This window comes from Perognathus longimembris, chromosome 25 (genome assembly GCF_023159225.1).
Source record: "Perognathus longimembris pacificus isolate PPM17 chromosome 25, ASM2315922v1, whole genome shotgun sequence".
Classification (NCBI taxonomy): Eukaryota; Metazoa; Chordata; class Mammalia; order Rodentia; family Heteromyidae; genus Perognathus; species Perognathus longimembris.
The window spans coordinates 14,329,103-14,348,861 of record NC_063185.1 but is presented as its reverse complement, the minus strand read 5'-3'; the positions used below and the strand labels follow the sequence as shown (position 1 = coordinate 14,348,861).

Sequence of the window (19,759 nt, the reverse complement as noted above, 5' to 3'; positions counted from 1 at the left end):
ATATATAACCTTAAGTAAGTAGAGCTACAATAATAATCTTATCTGTATCATAATAGCATTGTAATAGCAAGAAGTGAGTAACAGACAAGCAAAACACTTAGCACAGTGTGGGTCAATTAAAGGTACATAGTAAATGTTAGCTGTTATCATTATCCCCATCCCTCCATTCCCACGGCAAACTCTTCTTTAGTAGTATCTTACTGTGTGCCTTGTACTTGATACAGGCCAATTTCTACAACTCATCAGAGTTTTACCCTAACTGCAAATTCCTTGCAACAAGGGAGTGTTTATCATTTTCCCTCCTATTAATAGCCCCATAGTGCCTTGCACACACTTGTGCTTTCTTAGTTTTTATTGGCTAAATATGTATAATTTTTAAAGGAGCAATCATAAAACCAGCATTTATAAGTACAAATCTGGTTTTTAGCGATACAGTTTTTAAATCCTTGACCTGGTTGAAAACAAACTGTAATAATTACATTTCAGGAGATGACGCATTCATGGCCTCCCCCTCTAACGGCTATTCATACACCATGCAAAACAGAGCCTTCCAAATTTCCTTTTCCAACTAAGGTAAGTAAATAAACTCTATCTTTAATAATATAAGAAAACACTAAATGGCTCGCCTAAACTCATGTAAGTTGAAAACTGGCTTGCATTCCCATTCTGATGGGAAATAGACAACAAATAAGATCAGAAAGTTAAAATTGCTGAAGAAATTCAAACAGTAATTGGAAGTGAGGGCATCGTAGACTGAGGTATTTAAGAAAGCTTGGCAGGCAATATTGGGGAAGAGATACTGATATTTACTCCAAACCATTACAGTTTACTAGGCCAGAGATGGTTAGGGCTTCTCAAACCACTGTTTTAAGGAACCCCTTTCTGTAGATCTTAAAAGTATATTGTAGAAAGAAGTTCTACAACTAATTCAGTAGTTCCCAACCAATCCCAGAATTTGCGGATTAAATTTATACTCAAACAAAGAATACACAAATGAATTCTCTTTGTGAGAGTTTGACCAGGGTTCCTAATAATAGCCTTTCCCTCATTCTTGTTCTCCATTTCACCAAAGCTTCTTTCATGTGTACTTTTGCAAGTCTTTTTATATGAACGTAGGTACATTTATATGTAATTATGTGTGTGGAATCATTACATACAAGCATTTCCTTACTTATTTTCTTTCTATTCAAATATATTTTTATATATTATTGTCAGCAATAGCCTTAGGAAACTTTCCATATTATTACATATAGAGATATTTTAACTTTGCATAGAAGTATTTTAACTTTATTCAAAATATAAATATATCCCAGTTTATTTGCCTATTTCTCTTTGGTATTTAGTTGTTAATATGTTTTCATTTCTGTGACTATCTTTTTTTGTATCTTCTTGTATATGTACTTAGGGTATAAAATAAATCAGAATTGTTGGGGATTAAAGAATATGTATCATTGATACACTCTTGAGTGTCTCTGTTATTACAGATCTGTAACAGTCATTACTCCTACACTTTGTCAGTCGTGGGGCTTGAACTCTGGACCTGGGCGCTGTCTCCAAGCTTTTCAGCTCAAGGCTAGCACCCTAACACTTGAGCCACAGTGCCACTGCTGGTTTTCTGGTGGTTAATTGGAGATAAGAGTTTCATGGACTTTCATGCCCAGTCTGGCTTTGAACTAAGTTTCTGACCCTCAGTTCTCAGCCTCCCGAGTAGCTGAGATTACAGGTATGAGCCACCAGTGCCTGACTTATTCTTGCTATTCCTTAGGTTATATCTTTAACCTATTGAGTTTTAGGAGGTTATCTTTTTCATTTTTTTATTGTTTTGTTTGAATTCTGCATTTTAGTAAGCAACATTTTTTTTTTGGCCAGTCCTGGGCCTTGAACTCAGGACCTGAGCACTGTCCCTGGCTTCTTTTTGCTCAAAGCTAGCTAGCACTCTTCCACTTGAGCCACAGCGCCACTTCTGGCCGTTTTCTATGTGTGTGATGCTGAGGAATCGAACCCAGGGCTTCATGTATACGAGGCAAGCACTCTTGCCAGTAGGCCATATTCCCAGCCCGGTAAGCAACATTTTAAACATATCTCCCAATTAGATTTGTGTTTAAGTTTCATGGTCTAGATATTTTACTTTTGTTGTTGTTGTTGGTTGTGGGGCTTGAACTCAGGCTGTCCTTTAGCCTCTTTGTACTCCTGGTGAGCACTCTACCAATTGAGCCAGAGCGCCTCTTTTGGCTTTTTCTGTTTATGTGGTGCTGAGGAATCGAACCCAGAGCTTCATGCATGCTAGGCAAGCATTGTGCCACTAGGCCACATTCCCAGCCCATTACTGTGTAGTTTTGAGTTCTGATATGCCATCTGTATAACCACCATCATAATCAACAATTAGATATTTTTATTATTCCTGATTCCTTCTTGTCTGCCTCATTCTCATCACTATCCCCATGAATTTCTGGATGTTTAGTGTCACTGTAGTTAAGTTTTTTATTTCTTTACCTTTCATAAAAATGGGATCCCTATAGTGAGTACTTTTGGAATTCTTCCAGGCTTTTTTTTTTTTTTTTTTGAGCTAGGGTTGAAATCCAGGACTTGTGTGATACATATACCATTAGCTATATCCATAGCATCTTCCTGTCCTTGAGTGCATGAGTATTTGTGTGTGTGTGTGTGTGTGTGTGTGTGTGTGTGCATGCATGTGTCCTGGGATTTGAACGTGGGGTCTGTGGGCTGTCCCTGAACTTTGGTGCTCAAAGCTAGCACTTTACCACTTGACCCACACAGCTCTAGTGGTGATTAATTGGAGATAAGAGTCTCATGGAGGGGCTGGGGATAAGGCCTAGTGGCAAGAGTGCTTGCCTCGTATACATGAGGCCCTGGGTTCGATTCCCCAGCACCACATACACAGAAAATGGCCAGAAATGGCGCTGTGGCTCAAGTGGCAGAGTGCTAGCCTTGAGCAAGAAGAAGCCAGGGACAGTGCTCAGGTCCTGAGTTCAAGCCCCAGAACTGGCCAAAAAAAAAAAAAAAGAGTCTCATGGACTTTCTTGCCTGGGCTAGTTTGAACTGCAGGTCCTCCAATATCAGCCTCCTGAGTAGCTAGGATTACAAGTGTGAGCCACTGTCTCTCAGCTTCAGGTTTGTTTTTTTTTTGTTTGTTTGTTTTTTGTTTTTTTTTTTAATTTCCTCTACAGAGAGAAGAGAAGAAGGAAGGGAGGAAGGGGAGAGGGGAGGGGAGGCTAGAAGATCCCACCATGTTGCCTTAACAATATGTAACAGGGTTCAGATTGCTTTTAAAAACACATATATTATCTGTATGTGTTTGTGATTTTCTGCACTTTAAAAGAAATCAATTACTGCTAGAATGATTGTTTCTAGATGGTGATTTACTTCCTGTATGTTTACTTGTGGCGTCTAAGGATTCCACAGTGAATATATAATAAATATTCTTAAAGCAAAAATTCCTCTATGACTAAAGATGTTAAACACTTCTCACATATTTATTAGCCATTTGTTGTTCTTTTGAGAACTGTTTAATTAATTTTCCCATCATTTATTAATTGGGAGTGTTTTTTCCATTGTTTAATTTTTAAACTCTTTATATATTCTGTGTATTAATCCTTTACTGAATAGAGGGAATAGCTGGCAAAGTTTCTCTTATTCTGTATGCCATCTCTTTATTGTGGTATTTGTTTCATTTGAACATGCAGAATCTTTTTAACTTGATGCAATCCCATTTATCAATTCTTCCTCTTATCTCTTGAGCAATTTGAGTTCTATTCAGGAATTTGTGATCTATGCCTTTATCTTCCAGTGTTTTTCCATAGCTGTATTCAAAGTTCCAGGTCTTACATTAAAATCGTTGATCCATTTGAATTGGTTTTTGTCAGGGTGAGTTGTGGCTCTACTTTCAGTCTTCCACGTGTGGATATCTTCTTTTGCTAACACCATGTGTTGAAGAGGCTGTTTTTTTCTCCAATATATGTATCTGGCACTCTTATTGAAAATCTGATGGCTCTAATAGGATGAATCTATTTCTAGGTCTTCTCTTCTACTCACTCCATTGGTATCCATGTCTGGTTTTGCACCCACTATTGTGCTATTTTTATTAAGTATTTTTGTTAAGTATATATATTATAATACTTTCCCTTTTACATTGCCCTTTTAATTTTAATATCAAATATCTCCCTCCCTCTCTCCTTTCCTCCATTCTTCCCTTGCTTTTGACAGTACTAGACATTTGAGCTCACAGCCTCACACTTGCTAGATTGGTGAAGTACCATTTAGCCAAACTGTTGGCCTTGTTTTTCATTGCGACAAGGTCTCACCAGGAAATGAGTCCAAACAGTCCACTGCCTGTGCTGCAGTTCACATGCTTTTAGATTTCTCATTGTTGTTAGTATCACAGGTGCTTTCTACCTTTTCCAGTATCCCTTCCATGGAGATGGATTCTCTCAGCAGACCTTTCTGCCTGCACTGGCCTGGAACCACAGGCCAGTCTCAGCCTTCTGTGTATTTTAGGATGACAGTTGTGTGCCACTGTACCCAGCCTTGGGTTGAAAAGGATCTCAATACTTCCGCCGACCCTCCCCCCGCCAATACTGGGGTTTGAACTCCGGCTTGGGTGCTGTCCCTGAGCAGCACCCACTTCCAGCTTTTTCTGAGTAGGTTATTAGAGATAAGAGTCTCTGGACTTTCCTGCCCAGGCTGGCTCCGAACCACAATCCTCAGATCTTAGCCTCCTGAGTAGCTAGGATTATAATCATGAGCACTAGCGCCTGGCTCAATAACTTTTTTACTCGAGCTGGCTGTGAACCTCAATTCTCCATTCTTCTTTTCTCAAGTAACTTGGACTATAGCCATGAGTCACTAGTGCACAATTATCCCCAAATTTTTGAATTCTTTAAAAATACTGGTGCCAGGGCCTGAACTCAGAGCCCAACCATATATATTTATTTGTGTCATTACTGGGTCTTGAACTCGGGGCCTTGGGTGCTGTCCCTGAGCTTTTTTGCTCAAGGATAGCACTCTACCACTTGAGCCACAGCTCCAATTTAGTTTGAAATCAGGTCCCATGGACTTCCCTACCCAGGATGGCTTCAAACTGCAATCCTCAGGTCTCAGCCTCCTGAGTAGCTAGGATTGCAGGCAGGAGCCACCAGCACCCCATCTTAACCTGAAATGAGTTATTCTTTAGCCCTCTAAATTAGGTATTACTACCATGAGTGCTGTTGAAAAGAAATAAATAATGGCAAGACTATTAGGTGGCTTAATAGTTTCTTTTTCTATACTTGAATAATTTGTGTGCAGTTTAGAGCACTTGCCACTAAATGGACACTTCTCTCTTAACATTACTTTGTGTAACTTTATGTTCTTTTTTCTTAGGAGTCTCAGCAGTCCAATTTTGGCCCTGGAGAACAAAGTGAGTATTTGTTTTCCTCTTGTTTTTCGAAGTTGAGCTCTTTATTGACCATTTGTTCATGTGACCTTCCCTTATATTGCTTTAGATAATTTTTTGTGTGTCTTACTCTTATTTTATGGTTTGCTAAGTGATAATGGGTTGAGCTGAATCTTAGTTTGCTTAAAGAATCAAAAAATGTTACATAGGTTATTAGAAATCAAAATAAACATTTTATAGTTTGAATTAATATCTGCTAGTTCATTAATTCAGGTTATTGGACACCTCTGAAGCCCAAGAGCCTTTCTTTCTGCTTCATGGGCATACTTGGTTCTAGCAGTACTCTAGACAAGAATGAGTCATTTTAGCTAGCCATGGCTCTTCTCTTCCTATATCTCTGAATTCCCTTTTTCTGTATCTTCTGGTCTTTTGTCTTCTACAAATGATCTCTCTGAAGAACTTGAGTAGAAAATATCTTTTGAAAATTGATATGTGATCCCCAAAAGATCTGTTAGATTAACAAGGTCAGGAAACATGGCAGTGTCTTAACTTTGCCAAATAACTCAGATTATTTTATTTTATTTTATTTTTAGTCATTCAAAGTTTTATCTCAGATTATTTTATAAATGACCTCTTCAGTAAGGTTGACATACCAGTTTTAACGTATGTTTAGAAATGAAATGAGCAAGTTTTTTAATCTTTGCTAGTTACCTTTAATTATCTTAATGCAGAGAATAGAACTAGAAAAGTATCTTTCAATGTTAAGCTTTTTCTTCATCTGAATATCCATTTTAGTACTATCTTGTAGCTATTGTTATAGACAAAAGGAAACTGACTCTGACTCTGAGTTGTTGTTTTTTTGGGGGGAGGGAGGAGTGAGTATTTTTGTGTTTGTTGTTGTTGTGATGCTGCAAATTGAATCCAGGACCTTGGGCTTGCATGCTAGGCAGTTGCTCTACCCCTTGAAGTGAGCCCCCGGTCCTTTTTCTTTTCTTTCTTTCTTTCTTCCTTTTTTTTTTTTTTTTTTTTTTTGAGTCCTAGGGCTTGGACTCAGGGCCTGTGCACTGCCCCGGCTTCTTTTTTGATCAAGGCTAGCACTCTACCACTTGAGCCACAGCGCCACGTCTGGCTTTTTCTGTGTATGTGCTGCTGAGGAATCGAACCCAGGGCTTCATGCATGCTAGACAAGCACTCTACCACTAAGCCACATTCCCAACCCCCTTTAAAAAAAAGTTTTGTTCTTAAGACAGGGTTTTGCTGCTACCTATGCCCAAACTGGCCTCACACTCATGATCCTCTTGCCTACAAAGTAGCCTGGATTACAGGAGCCTAACCGTTCGTTGATATGCAAAGAATAGCTAGCTATAGATGAGAATATTTACATTTTCTCTTCTTTTAAGAATATCTTTTCTTCAACCACATTCCCATTGTCTCTCTCCAAAGCTAACACAGTAAATGGGATCATAAGCTATATCTACTCTTTATTACCTTTTGGCTTTCACTGAACTTATATTAAAGCTAGTTTTTGGTATAAAGTGAGTTGTTTTTATATGAAAGTGTCATACTTTATTTATTTTCAGTTTTTGCTATTAAAACTGTTCTACTAGAAACATTCATGTGTGTCTATGTGTGAATGTTCCTCCAGATGCATCAGATATACCTGTAAGGCATATCAGTAGCAATATAAATACAGTATTGATAACGTTACCACGTTGCTCTACAAAAAGGTCGTATGAGTTTATAATCTGTGAGCATACTTGTTTCTACCACATCCCATATTATTGGGCTTGAATGTGTTGCCATTTTGAAGGTTGAAGGATTACCTGTTGTGACTTAAATTTCTTTGTGGGTAGATATTTTGCCTTCTAAACAGTCAAATTCAGTTTCTCATTTCTACATTGTTTTTCTTCTAGAAAGATACAACCCTTCTGCCAAAACTTCAAATGGACACCAGTCAAAATCGTAAGTTTATTATTTAATAAGTTTGTCTTTTGAGATAGAGTTATCTGTAATATCTGAATGATATTTAGAATGATATTTAGGGGCTGGGAATATGGCCTAGTGGCAAGAGTGCTTGCCTCATATACATGAAGCCCTGGGTTCAATTCCCCAGCACCACATATACAGAAAACGGCCACAGGTGGCGCTGTGGCTCAAGTGGCAGAGTGCTAGCCTTGAGCAAAAAGAAGCCAGGGACAGTACTCAGGCCCTGAGTCCAAGCCCCTGGACTGGCAAAAAAAAAAAAAAAAAAAAGAAAGAAAGAAAGAAAGAAAGAAATGATATTTAGAAATAATTCGTTTTGGGGTTATTTATGGATTTACTTATTTTTATGCTTCTGGAGAGCAAACTGAGGGCCTTGCACATGCTAGGCAATTGCTTCACCACGGGGCAATATCCGCAGCTCCATTTGTTAATTTTTTAATGTAGTCTAGAAATTGAACCCAGGATTTTGTGCATACTAGGCACATACTTTGCCACTGAGCTACATTCAAGTTAAAATGCTAACCTTGGGGCTGGGAATATGGCCTAGTGGCAAGAGCGCTTGCCTCCTACACATGAAGCTCTTGGTTCGATTCCCCAGCACCACATATATGGAAAACGGCCAGAAGGGGCGCTGTGGCTCAGGTGGCAGAGAGCTAGCCTTGAGCGGGAAGAAGCCAGGGACAGTGCTCAAAAAAAAAAAAATGCTAACCTTTTAAGTCAGAGGTAGGAAAACTTCTGTGTAAAGGGCCAGGTTTAGGTTTTCAGAGTCACTTGTATCTGTCCTGAATATTGTATATCAGTGGCCATATGGACTTCTCTTTGGGTCCTTCTCCAGATCTAGAAGCTCCCTACTCTCTTTCATGGCTTCCCTTTCAATTTCAAATAAATTTACTCTGTTAACCTTAAAAGAAAAAAAGGTTCTTAGTCTGTTTCTAACAATCCATTAATTTATTAGGATAGTTGTCTTTAGTCTGCTTTCCAGTAGGCATAGGAAGTTAAAGAGCACATCTGTATGCTACTACTTGATTACATCCTTTTTTCTATTTTGCATTTTTTCTTTTACCATGTTTCAGTTTCTGCATGTAGATTTAAATAAGAAACAAAACTTATAAAAAGTTGTAACATTTCACATGGAAATGCTGCCCAATCTTCACCAGCTTCAGAAATCTGACCTTTGCCGATACTGCAATAAAGTGTTGTAATTTAAAAAAAAAAAAAAAAAAAACTGACCATAGACTATATATAGGATTTTATTTTTTTCCCCTTTTGGTAGGATACTGGAATCAAACCCAGGACCTCATAAATGCTAATCACTACTATTGAACTACATCCTCAATCCTATAAAACTTTATTTATGGAGCTGGTAATATGGCCTAGTGGCAAGAGTGCTTGCCTTGTATACATGAAGCCCTAGGTTCAATTCCTCAGCACCAAATACATAGAAAACGGCCAGAAGTGGCTCAAGTGGCAGAGTACTACCTAGCCTTGAGCAAAAAGAAACCAGGGACAGTGCTCAGGCCCTGAGTTCAAGGCCCAAGACTGGCAAAAAAAAAAAAAAAAACTTTTTACAAATAAATATTAGGCTAAATTTTGCTTGTGAGCCATTTTCCCTGTCCCTGTTTTTAACTCAGAAATTTTCCTCATCTGTCAGAGGTAAAAAAGGATGTGTGTGTGTGTGTGTGTGTGTGTGTGTGTGTGTGTGTGTGTGTTTTATTTTTTGACAGTCCTGGGACTTGAACTCAGGCCTGGGCACTGTCCCTGAGCTGCTTTTGTTCAAGGCTAGCACTTTATCACTTGAGCCACAGCACCACTTCTTAACTTTTCTATTTATGTGTTACAGAGAAATTGAGCCCAGGGCTTCATGCATGCTAGGCAAGCATTCTATCACTAAGTCACATTCCTAGCCCTTTATTTTTATTTTTTTTTAATTTTATTGTCAAGGTGATGTACAGACAGTTACAGTTACATACATAAAATAGTGAGTACTTTCTTGTCAAACTTGTTACCTCCTCCTTCATTTTTCTCCCACCTTCCTAACTCCCCCCACCCCAACCCTTTATTTTTGCCAGTCCTGGGGCTTGAACTCTGGGCCTGGGCACTGTCCCTGGGCTCCATTTGCTTGAGTAATCTACTACTTTAGCCACAGCACTACTTCTAGCTTTTTTTGTGTAGTTAATTGGAGATGAGTCTCACAGACTTTCCACCCTGGCTGGGTTCAAACCATGATCCTCAAATCTCAGTCTCCTGAGTAGCTAAGATTACAAGCATGGGCCACTGGAACCCAGCTCTTGGGTGTACGTATTTTCATTTTTCATATTTAATAATGAAATTGTAGACTAGGTTTGACACCTGCAGGAGCATAAGTAGGCAGGGAAATCCAAAAATCTGACTCTGACTAGACAAAAATACAAGATTTTTTTGAAAAATAACTAAAGCACAAAGTGCTGGAAGCCATGACAGTGTTAAAGTATCTGCCTATCAGACCCACAGCACTGGGTTCAAACCCCTGCACTGGGGAAGAAAAAGTTTGTTTTTTTTTTCCTTGTTATTATAGGGCTAGGAATGTGTCTTAGTGGTAGAGTGCTTGCCTAGCATGCATAAAGCCCTGGGTTCGATTCCCCAGCACCAGTTAAACAGAAACGCCAGACGTGGCACTGAAACTCAAGTGGTAGAATGCTAGCCTTGAGCCAAAGAAGCTCAAGGACAGTGCCCAAGTCCCAAGTTCAAGCCCTGGGACTGGCCAAAGAAAAGTTATTATAAAGGTAATGTACAGGAGGGTTACAGTTACATAAGTAAAGAGTACATTTCTTTTTGGACATTGTCACCCCTTCCCTCTCTCTCCCAGTTTCCCCTCCCATCCCTACCAATAAGTTGTATAGTTCATTTTCAACATCAATTCTAGTGAGTACCACTGCTGCATTTTTCACCTTTTGTCACTCCATTAGGATGAAAAAATTACTTTTAAGGCAATATTCTTCCTAGTAAGACTTCCATATAGCCAGGAAATATCGTATATTAAAGCAACATAGTTTGTATTGTTTCCTTATTTTTATTAGTTTATTTTGTCGGTCATAGGACTTGAACTCTGGGCCTGGGCACTGTCCCTGAACTCTTCAGCTCAAGGCTAGCACTCTACCACTTAAGCCAGAGTACTGCTTCCGGTTTCCTGGTCATTAAGATAAGAGTCTCACTGACTTTCCTGCCCGGACTGGCTTTAAACTGCAATCCTCAGATCTCAGCCTCCTGAGTACCTAGCATTACAGGCGTGAGCCACTGGCGCCTGGCTCTTATTTTTATTTTGTAGGTGAAGCAGGAATATGCATCACAGTATAATAGAGTAGGGTCTTTAGATGATAATAAATTCCAGCATAGAGAGTCATCACTTGATTCCAGAGATCAGAAATTAACTTACTGATGAGATAAAGTTCTAAAGAAAGTGGCCACAATTTCAACTCAAACTATATTGATGACCTTAGGCTGCTGTCTTCTTTAGCTGAACTAACAGAAGGACTGAGAATGAAGATATATGAATATACATACTTCCCCATATACTACTGAAAAACTCAAAGTATAATTCCAGTATATTTATATGCAAAGAACAAATGCTGCCTACCGTATATGTGCCTATTTGCTTTGGTTGCTGAGGGAACAAAAGCATTCAGGACCAAGAACAGTCTGGTAAAAGCTTTGACATATTCACATATGTAAACAGTTTCATTGAGTTGCCATTATTAAATCATAAGGGCTGAGAGAACTCACAAGTTGGTACATTTCCTTACAGGAAATCAGTCTACAGATGCACTAAGCCCTTGTCCAGAGGAAAACTTTTTCCATCCCATTTAATTGAGCCAGTTTAAAACACCTTTTATAGTTATATATTCATCTGGTTACTTTATTTCCAGGTGATCTTTTGTATAATTCTTGGAATTTGGGGTCAGATTTAGAAATGCAGGTTGAGGGAAAGTACAAATAGTTAATGGAGTAAAAGAAGATTTCCTTCCTACTAATTGAAGACTGATGAAATTTAAAAAGGAAAGGTAATGGAACTACTAGTAATGAGAAATTAAATATTTTTCTAGTTGCATTTCTCTCCTAAGCATTGCGATATTTTTTTCTCTTAAAGAGGAGCATTTTATAATTGGTTACTTGTGGTTTTTAAAGTAAAATGGTTTTGTTTTTTGGCTTCAAAGAAAATACAAATATTTAAGTTTATCTTCAGAAACCAATTCCAGAAACTATCAGCTTATAGAAACTGTGTGTGTTTTTAAAACTGATTTAAATAGTCAGGAACCAATGGCTTATGCCTGTAGTCTTAACTACTCAGGAGACTGAGCTCTGAGGATCACCATTCCAAGCCAGTCTGGGCAGGAAAGTCTTATGAGACTGTGATCTTCACTAGCTTAAAAAAAAAGCTTTGAGCGAGAGGGAACCAAAAGCTCAGGGACAGCACCCAGGCCCTGAATTCAAGCTCCACAATTAGAGTAGAGGAACACAAAGACGCAATGCCTATATACATCTGATCATATAAAATAATATTTATTGAAATGGAAACAAGAAATTTTTCTTTGTTGCTGCTTTTGTTTTCATTTTGTCTTGTTTGTTTTTTTGTCTTTGGGAGGGCAGTGGTATTCACTATACGCTGTGTTGAAAATGAACTATACAACTTGTGGGGGAGGGAAAAACTGGGAAAAGAATGACGTAAGGAATGACGTCCAAAAAGAAATTTACTCTTTACCTGACTTAGGTATCTGTAACCACTTTTTACATTACCTTTATTTATTTTTTTTTTACATTACCTTTATAACAACAATAAAAATTAAATAAAAGTGGAACTTTGATTTAGGAAATTGTGTCCTTAAGGTATTGACATTTATCTATTTAGTAACTGTATCAATCTTCATGGGACATTGGAGACACAATTAAGTTTAGAGCTTATGAATTCTTTAGAATTAGAGCTTTAAATTGTTGTGTGTATGTGTATGTGTCTGTGTGTAGTGGTACTTGAGATTGAACTCAGGGTCTTAGATTTTCTAGGCAGCTCTACCCACTTAGCCAAGACAACATGATTGAATTCTTGCCTAGTTTTTACTCTATGAACCAAACCAGATGGACTAACACTGCTTTTGTGTGTGTGTGTGTGTGTGTGTGTGTGTATGTGTGTGTGTGTGTATGTGTGTATGTATGTATCTGTGTGCACAAACACAAGTTGGCATTTGCCACCACAGTGATTATTTCTGGAATTATTGGTAGAATGTATGTGTGTCAGAGGCAGTGGCGGGTACTGGGGCTTCAACTCACAGCCTGAGCACTATTCTTTAGTTTTTTTTCCACTCAAGGCTGGTACTCTACCACTTGAGTCAGCTCCACTTCCTGACTTTTTGGTGAGTCTCACAGACTTTTCCTGCATGGGTGGGCCTTGAACCCTCCAATCCTCAGATCTAAGCCTCCTGAGTCACCAGGATTACAAACATAAGCCATCAATGCCTAGGCATTGGTAGAATTATTGATATTTAGTACCTTGTCATGCTGTGATAAATAATAATATTCCAAAAATAATAATATTCCTTTTTGTTTATTTTTCCTCTAGTATGTTAAAAGATGACTTAAAACTAAGCAGCAGTGAAGATAGCGATGGGGAGCAGGTATGTGTGCTATATAGTTTTACTGATTTCATACATACTTATTATTGCCATGTTTTATAAAACTTATGATTGAGTCCATTTGTATAAAATAAATTTTCTTTTTATAAGCTTTTTTTTAATATAAGCTTCTGTGTGTGTGCTGGCACTGGGGCTTGAACTCCGGCCTTGAACTCTCTCTTACCCTTTTCTCTCACAGCTAGTGATGGAGCCACACCTCCACTTTAGGCTTTTTATTGACTAATGGCAGATAAGAGTCTGCTCTGTCTGCCTCTGAACCTCTATCCTCAGATCTCAACCTCTGGATAGCTGGGGTTATAGGCATGGGCCACTGGTACCTAGTTCTTCTCTTTTAACTCCCATTATTTTTGAAAATTGACTTTTCCTTCACATGTACTACAGATCAGAATGTACTCATGGAGCAGGTTATTGATAAGAAGAAATATTAACAAACTTAAAAAAAATCAGTTGTCCTTTAGGTAAAAATAGTGTACTGTTTTTATTCAGTATATTAAGTTAACAGTGATCCATGTTAGTCAATTTTTAAGTATTATTTATTCTTTAACAAATTTCCTTCTTACATTATAATTGTAGGATTGTGATAAGACAATGCCAAGGAGTACACCAGGAAGGTAGGTTTCCTTTTATTTTCTGTTTTATTTGAAGTACTGAAGTCAATCTAACATTGTAGTGATGTATAAAATAAGTATGGCTGGGCACCAATGGTTTATGCCTGTAATCCTAGCTACTCAGGAGGCTGATTTCTGTGGGTTGCAGTTTGAAGCCAGCCCAGGCAGGATAACTCCAGTTAACTACCAGAAAACTGGAAGTGGTGCTGTGGCTCTAAGTGGTAGAGCACTAGCTTTGAGCGGAAAAGCTCAGAGATAGCAGCTGGGTCCTGAGTTCAAGCCCCGTAATTAACAAAAATAAAAAATAAAATAAGTATGGTTAACTGTGATAGTAATTGTGCATTTCTGTAAATTAACTTAAAAAGTCATTACACTATCCACTTAAACTAGATTCCGTTCTATTATATTTAAATTACACCTCAAATTATTTTCAAAATAATTCCTAGATATCATATCAGAGGTACTGGGGACTTCCCACTTGCTAGACAGGCATCTTACCACTTGAGTCATAACTTCAGTCTTCTTTTCTTGGACTGTTTTTAAGGTAGGGTCTCACTTTTTGCCCAGGCCAACCAAAGCTGTGGCTCTTATTTGTATTTCCTGTGTAGCCAAGATCACAGTTGTGCACCAAGGTAAATGGAATCTCATGAACGTTTTGACTTGGGCTGGTCTCAAACCTCAGTTTTGATCTCAACCTCCTGAGTTCCTAATAATTACAGAAATAAGCCACTTTGCCAACTAACATAAGAAACTTTCTAAAGAAAATGTATTTCATTTGTAGGTTCCTAGAATTGTAACAGCTTATGTAAAGGTTGTACATAAAATTACTTGTCAGATTTGAATGTTTCCCTGTTGCCACTGTAAAAGAATGTTTTGGTCATTTTATGTTTTGTCTCCTTTAGTAACTCTGAACCTTCCCATCATAATAGTGAAGGAGCAGATAACTCCAGGGAGGATTCTAGCAGCCACAGTGGATCTGAAAGTAGCTCTGGATCTGACTCAGAGAGTGAAAGTAGTTCCAGTGACAGTGAGGCAAACGAGCCATCCCAGAGCGCGTCTCCAGAGGTGAGGGGGGTACATGCCATGTTATCACAAGGCCATTGGCCACGGCCATTTAAGATATGATTCAAATGTCAAAGTGAAAGGAAAAAGATTTCATCATCCGACAAAAGGCAATTTGTTTTAGAGAAAACTTAAATTTTTATTTTATTTCCTTATTATTAGGACATACACTTTTCCCCTCTAGGTTAGGAACTGTTTGGAGTTCATATTACATGCAGGCCTTTATGTTGACCTTTATGTTTGTTCTTTATGTCTCAGTATCAGAATTCACATTCTGTGGTTATTCTGAATAAAACAAGCTTATATGTAAATAAAATGAAATTTCTTTTCTTTTTTTTTTTCTTTTTGTTTTGGCCAGTCCTGGGCCTTGAACTCGGGGCCTGGGCACTGTCCCTAGCTTCCTTTTGCTCAAGGCTAGCACTCTGCCACTTGGGCCACCACTTCTGGCCATTTTCTATATATGTGGTGCTGAGGAATTGAACTTTAGGGCTTCATGTATATGAGGCAAGCACTGTTGCCACTAGGCCATATTCCCAGGTAAATACAATGAAATTGCGAAACGTGTTACCTACATTGTTTACTTCTTGGAATTAAATACAATACATAATCCTTTTCTTTGAAGATACCTCCATGTTTTATTAGAACAATCATGAGTATATAATCATCCTTAATAATTCCTTTCAAGTTAGACTCCTTACAGAAATATTTGATAAAAGGCACATACAATATTTTAAGTTTACCTGACCATTATAACTAATGGTCAGTATTTCACCCCATGCTTTGGTCTTAGTTAGAACTTTGAAAAGCACATGCTTTTGTTAAGTTAGACATTATGTTTTTTTCCTCTTCCTTGACTTTGTGAAGAAGAAAGCTTCAATATTGAGAAAACCATACGTATTTGTTTTTCAGCCTGAACCACCACCAACAAACAAATGGCAACTTGATAATTGGCTGAATAAAGTGAATCCACATAAAGTGTCACCAGCTTCCTCTGTAGATAGTAACATCCCATCATCTCAAGGCTACAAAAAAGAAGGCCGAGAACAGGGCGCTGGGAGTAGCTACACGGATCAGGGTGGGCCTAAAGAAACAAGTTCTGCTACTCCAGGACGAGACTCCAAAACTGTCCAAAAGGGATCAGAAAGTGGGCGCAGCAGGCAGAAGTCTCCTGCACAAAGTGACAGCACAACACAGAGGAGAACTGTCGGCAAAAAACAACCCAAAAAAGCTGAGAAAGCAGCTGCTGAAGAGCCTCGTGGAGGGCTAAAGATAGAAAGCGAGACCCCTGTAGACATGCCTACTAGCATCCCCTCCAGTAGACACAAAGCAGCCACCAAAGGCTCAAGGAAACCCAATATAAAGAAAGAGTCCAAATCATCTCCTCGGCCTACAGCGGAGAAAAAGAAATACAAGTCGACAAGTAAATCTTCTCAGAAGTCACGGGAAATCATAGAAACAGATACCTCGTCCTCAGATTCAGATGAAAGCGAGAGCCTTCCCCCTTCCTCACAAACTCCTAAGTACCCTGACAGCAATAGGACTCCTGTTAAGCCCTCCTCTGTGGAGGAAGAAGATAGCTTTTTTCGGCAACGAATGTTCTCTCCTATGGAAGAGAAGGAACTCCTTTCACCCCTCAGTGAACCTGATGACAGGTATCCACTTATCGTGAAGATTGACCTGAATCTCTTGACTAGAATACCAGGAAAGCCTTACAAAGAAACAGAACCGCCCAAGGGGGAAAAGAAAAATGTGCCAGAAAAGCACACAAGAGAGGCTCAGAAGCAAGCTTCAGAAAAAGTTTCCAACAAAGGCAAGAGGAAACATAAGGTTTGTGAGAGAGTTTTTTTTAATTATTTATTTTAGAATCTGAAATGGTGTGGAAAATCTCAGCCCCTAAATACCAAGTAGGTATGAACTACAGGTGAACATAGCAGCTGAGCTCAAGGCCCAGTTGAGTGTGTATCAGTAGTCTCTTGAGGATCTATCTCCCTCAAGAAAGCAAGATGATAATTAAGAAATAAACTGGGGGCCCCTGTCTCAGCGTATGTGGTAGCCAGAGAAGGAAAGAGTGCAAACACTGCACACTTCCCTTTGCAATCGTCTTGAAATTTTAGTTCAGAGTGGTATTATTAGTTAACCATTCTCTTGCTATCTTACATTCAGATCAAGTCACACAGTTAAGATTGCTGGCTAATTCTAAAATTGATCATGGCGATGGTTATACAACTTTGTAAATACACTAAATGGCATAGAATTTTGTACTTTTCAAGAGGGGAGTTTACAGTATATGGCTTAAGTCGTTTATGATTTGTGGATCCCTCCTCTTCTAAAACCATTATGTAGAGAAGATAGTGTATAAGAGCATAGGAAATCTGTTTCAGCATTTGGTGTCTCTGTATCTAAAATAGTAGACCTTTCTCAGCCTTAAGACCTTATTTATTATACATTGTTTAAATAAATTGTCCACTTCTCATTTATCTTGTGTCTGAGATTGTCAGGGATCAACGGTTGAGGGATTTCTAGTGGTAAAGGCTGATGTCAGATGGGGGTTGGGGATCAAACCTAGTACCTGTTGTTTTCGGATTTTCATCCAGAATGAAGATGATAGCCGAGCCAATGAGAGCAAAAAACCCAAAACAGAAGATAAGAATTCATCTGGCCACAAGACATCCAGCAGCAGAGAGTATGTGCCCCAAACGTGTTGCGTGTCAGTGTTACCATATGTGGATCATTGGTTCTTTCTAAGGGCATTCCATAGTGTTCTTTTTAGTCATCAATTTTCATATACATGCACAACATTCATGTACTAAATAGTGGAAGCGTTTGATTTTCGTTAATAGGAATTGAAAACATTTAACATTCAGCTACTTTAAGAGCTGTTACTTTCATTGCACTTGTGTGTGTGTCTTTGTTTAATTTGTAACAAAGCCTTAGGACAGGTGCAAACAGCAAATCCTCTTTTGCAACCCAGAACTCATTGTTTAGTATGAGATTTTGGTACATATAAGACGGAATATGATTCCTACAATAGTTTAATGTGGGAGGTTGATAACACACAGGTTGGCTCTGAGAATAAAGTTAATGAAAAAGCTTTAAAAAAAAATTGTTTCTTTCTGGGTAGATAGCAAGTGTTATAGAACTTGAAAAGACCAGTTGGTGACTTATAGGCAAAAATATTTTTGCATCACCTTGACCACAAATTAACTTTTTTAAAAAGGTGAAAATTTCATCACCCCTGCATCACTGTGTGGAGAAATAATTTCATTTGCTTTGTTTGGCAGATCATCTAAGCAGAGTGCTGCAAAAGAAAAGGACTTGTTACCTTCACCTGCTGGGCCTATTCCTCCAAAAGAGTCAAAAACGGAGCATAGCTCTCGGAAGAGAACTATTAGTCAGTCTTCTTCCTTAAAGTCAAGCAATAATAGCAACAAGGAGAACAGTAGCAGCAGCAAAAACAGTTCGTCCACATCAAAACAGAAGAAGACCGAAGGGAAGACTTCCAGTAGTTCTAAGGAAGCTAAGGTACAGTGTTGGAGACCAAGCTTTTTTTTTTTTTTTTTTTTTGGTCAGTTGTGGGACTTGAACTCAGGGCCTAGATGCTGACCCTGAGCCTCTTTGTGCTCCAGGCTAGCGCTCTACCACTAAAACCACAGTACCACTTCCAGTTTTTGAATGGTTAATTGGAGATTATTATTATTATTATCATGTTATCTCCTCAGGGTTATAATATGTTTTGAAATTTAACTTCCCATTAAATTAGTAGCCATTGGCATTTTACTTCTGATATGTCATGATATTGATGATAGGTTTACTGTAATGATTTCAGGCTACAAAAGCAATAGATCACTTTGGCCACATGCCTATTAGAATTGTTCATAAGTGTTTTCTTAAATAAGCACAAAAAGATTGTAGTGCTAAGATTTGAGTTCTAGACTGTGGTTTGAAATACAATTTGAATTTCTTGGGATTAGACTTTACACTTAACATATTAGATAAAATGACAAGACAACCACTAGGCCATATCCCCAGCCTGGTGGTGATAATCTTAAGGAGGGCTGGGAATGTGGCTTAGTGGTAGAGTGCTTGCCTCGCATGCATGAAGCCCTTGGTTCAATTCCTCAGTACCACATAAGTACCACATAAACAGAAAAAGCCAGAAGTGGCACCGTGGCTCAAGTGGTAGAGCGCTAGCCTTGAGCACAGAGAGACTCAGGGACAGAGCCCAAGCCCTGAGTTCAAGCCTGTAGACTGGCTAAAAAAAAGAATCTCAAGAACTTAAGCCACAATCCTCAGATCTCAGCCTCCTGAGTAATTTGGGTTGATTGCAGATGTGAGCCACCAGCACAAATGCTTAGTCCAAGGGCCTGCCATGAAGTAAACCCTCAGTAAATAGGAGAATTCATATTTTGGTTACATAAAATTGACTCTTTCTACCAAAGTTGTGTAATAAGTGAATAACTGGAAGCAGAGAAGCTTTGTTTTCATTTTTACAGTAACTAAAGAAATACTATTAGCTGATTTACTTATCTATTTTTATTTTTGGTCAGGAAAAGGCTCCAAATAGCTCCTCTAACTGTCCTACAACTACACCGACTCCTGAGGCTTCTAAGCCACGGAGAACAAAGCTTGTCTTTGACGACAGGTAAGATAAATATGATGGTTTTTGCACTTTAGAAAACATTCCAGTCCATTAAAAAAAAACTCATTTTAATCCTGTCAGTAACTAGAGGATTGATATTTGTGCATATTATGCAGCATATTCAGACTTCAATTTAGAAACTCACTACCCACCCAACTGCTATTCCTTTAACTGAACTCACTCGCTAACTACTGGAGAATGCTAATGGTGTGGCTTCTGAGAAACTGTTATTGCTGCTATTATCACTGTTTTTAGTAGGTGTTTTGTATAAGGTAGAGCAATGTTGGGGTTCATTTGCATTTGCTAAAAAGTTATGTATTTCTTGCCCAAAATTTAAAACAATTTACCTTAGTCTTTAATAGTAGGAAGCTGATACCATGAGTTGGCTTAGTCAATTCATTGTTCTTAGTCTAAC

At 38.5% G+C, this 19,759-nt stretch overlaps 1 protein-coding gene and 1 non-coding gene across 5 annotated transcripts in view; both read left to right on the top strand.

Annotated features, from left to right (window-relative positions):
- Aff4 (AF4/FMR2 family member 4) overlaps nucleotides 1-19,759 on the top strand; it is a 56,014-nt gene that overhangs the window by 30,825 nt on the left and 5,430 nt on the right. For 2 of the 4 annotated variants that reach the window (XM_048334396.1, XM_048334395.1), the window contains exons 5-14: nucleotides 487-573; nucleotides 5,380-5,416; nucleotides 7,306-7,354; nucleotides 12,963-13,017; nucleotides 13,609-13,646; nucleotides 14,546-14,708; nucleotides 15,615-16,532; nucleotides 17,300-17,388; nucleotides 17,987-18,227; nucleotides 19,253-19,347. In XM_048334396.1, the coding sequence (XP_048190353.1) occupies nucleotides 487-573; nucleotides 5,380-5,416; nucleotides 7,306-7,354; nucleotides 12,963-13,017; nucleotides 13,609-13,646; nucleotides 14,546-14,708; nucleotides 15,615-16,532; nucleotides 17,300-17,388; nucleotides 17,987-18,227; nucleotides 19,253-19,347 (1,772 nt within the window). The remainder of the gene's footprint in view (nucleotides 1-486; nucleotides 574-5,379; nucleotides 5,417-7,305; nucleotides 7,355-12,962; nucleotides 13,018-13,608; nucleotides 13,647-14,545; nucleotides 14,709-15,614; nucleotides 16,533-17,299; nucleotides 17,389-17,986; nucleotides 18,228-19,252; nucleotides 19,348-19,759) is intronic. The other 2 variants (XM_048334397.1, XM_048334398.1) reach the window with 2 other exon arrangements.
- On the top strand, nucleotides 17,595-17,723 carry LOC125342262. The gene has a single exon (XR_007209198.1). It is a non-coding gene; the product is annotated as a small nucleolar RNA SNORA40 (small nucleolar RNA).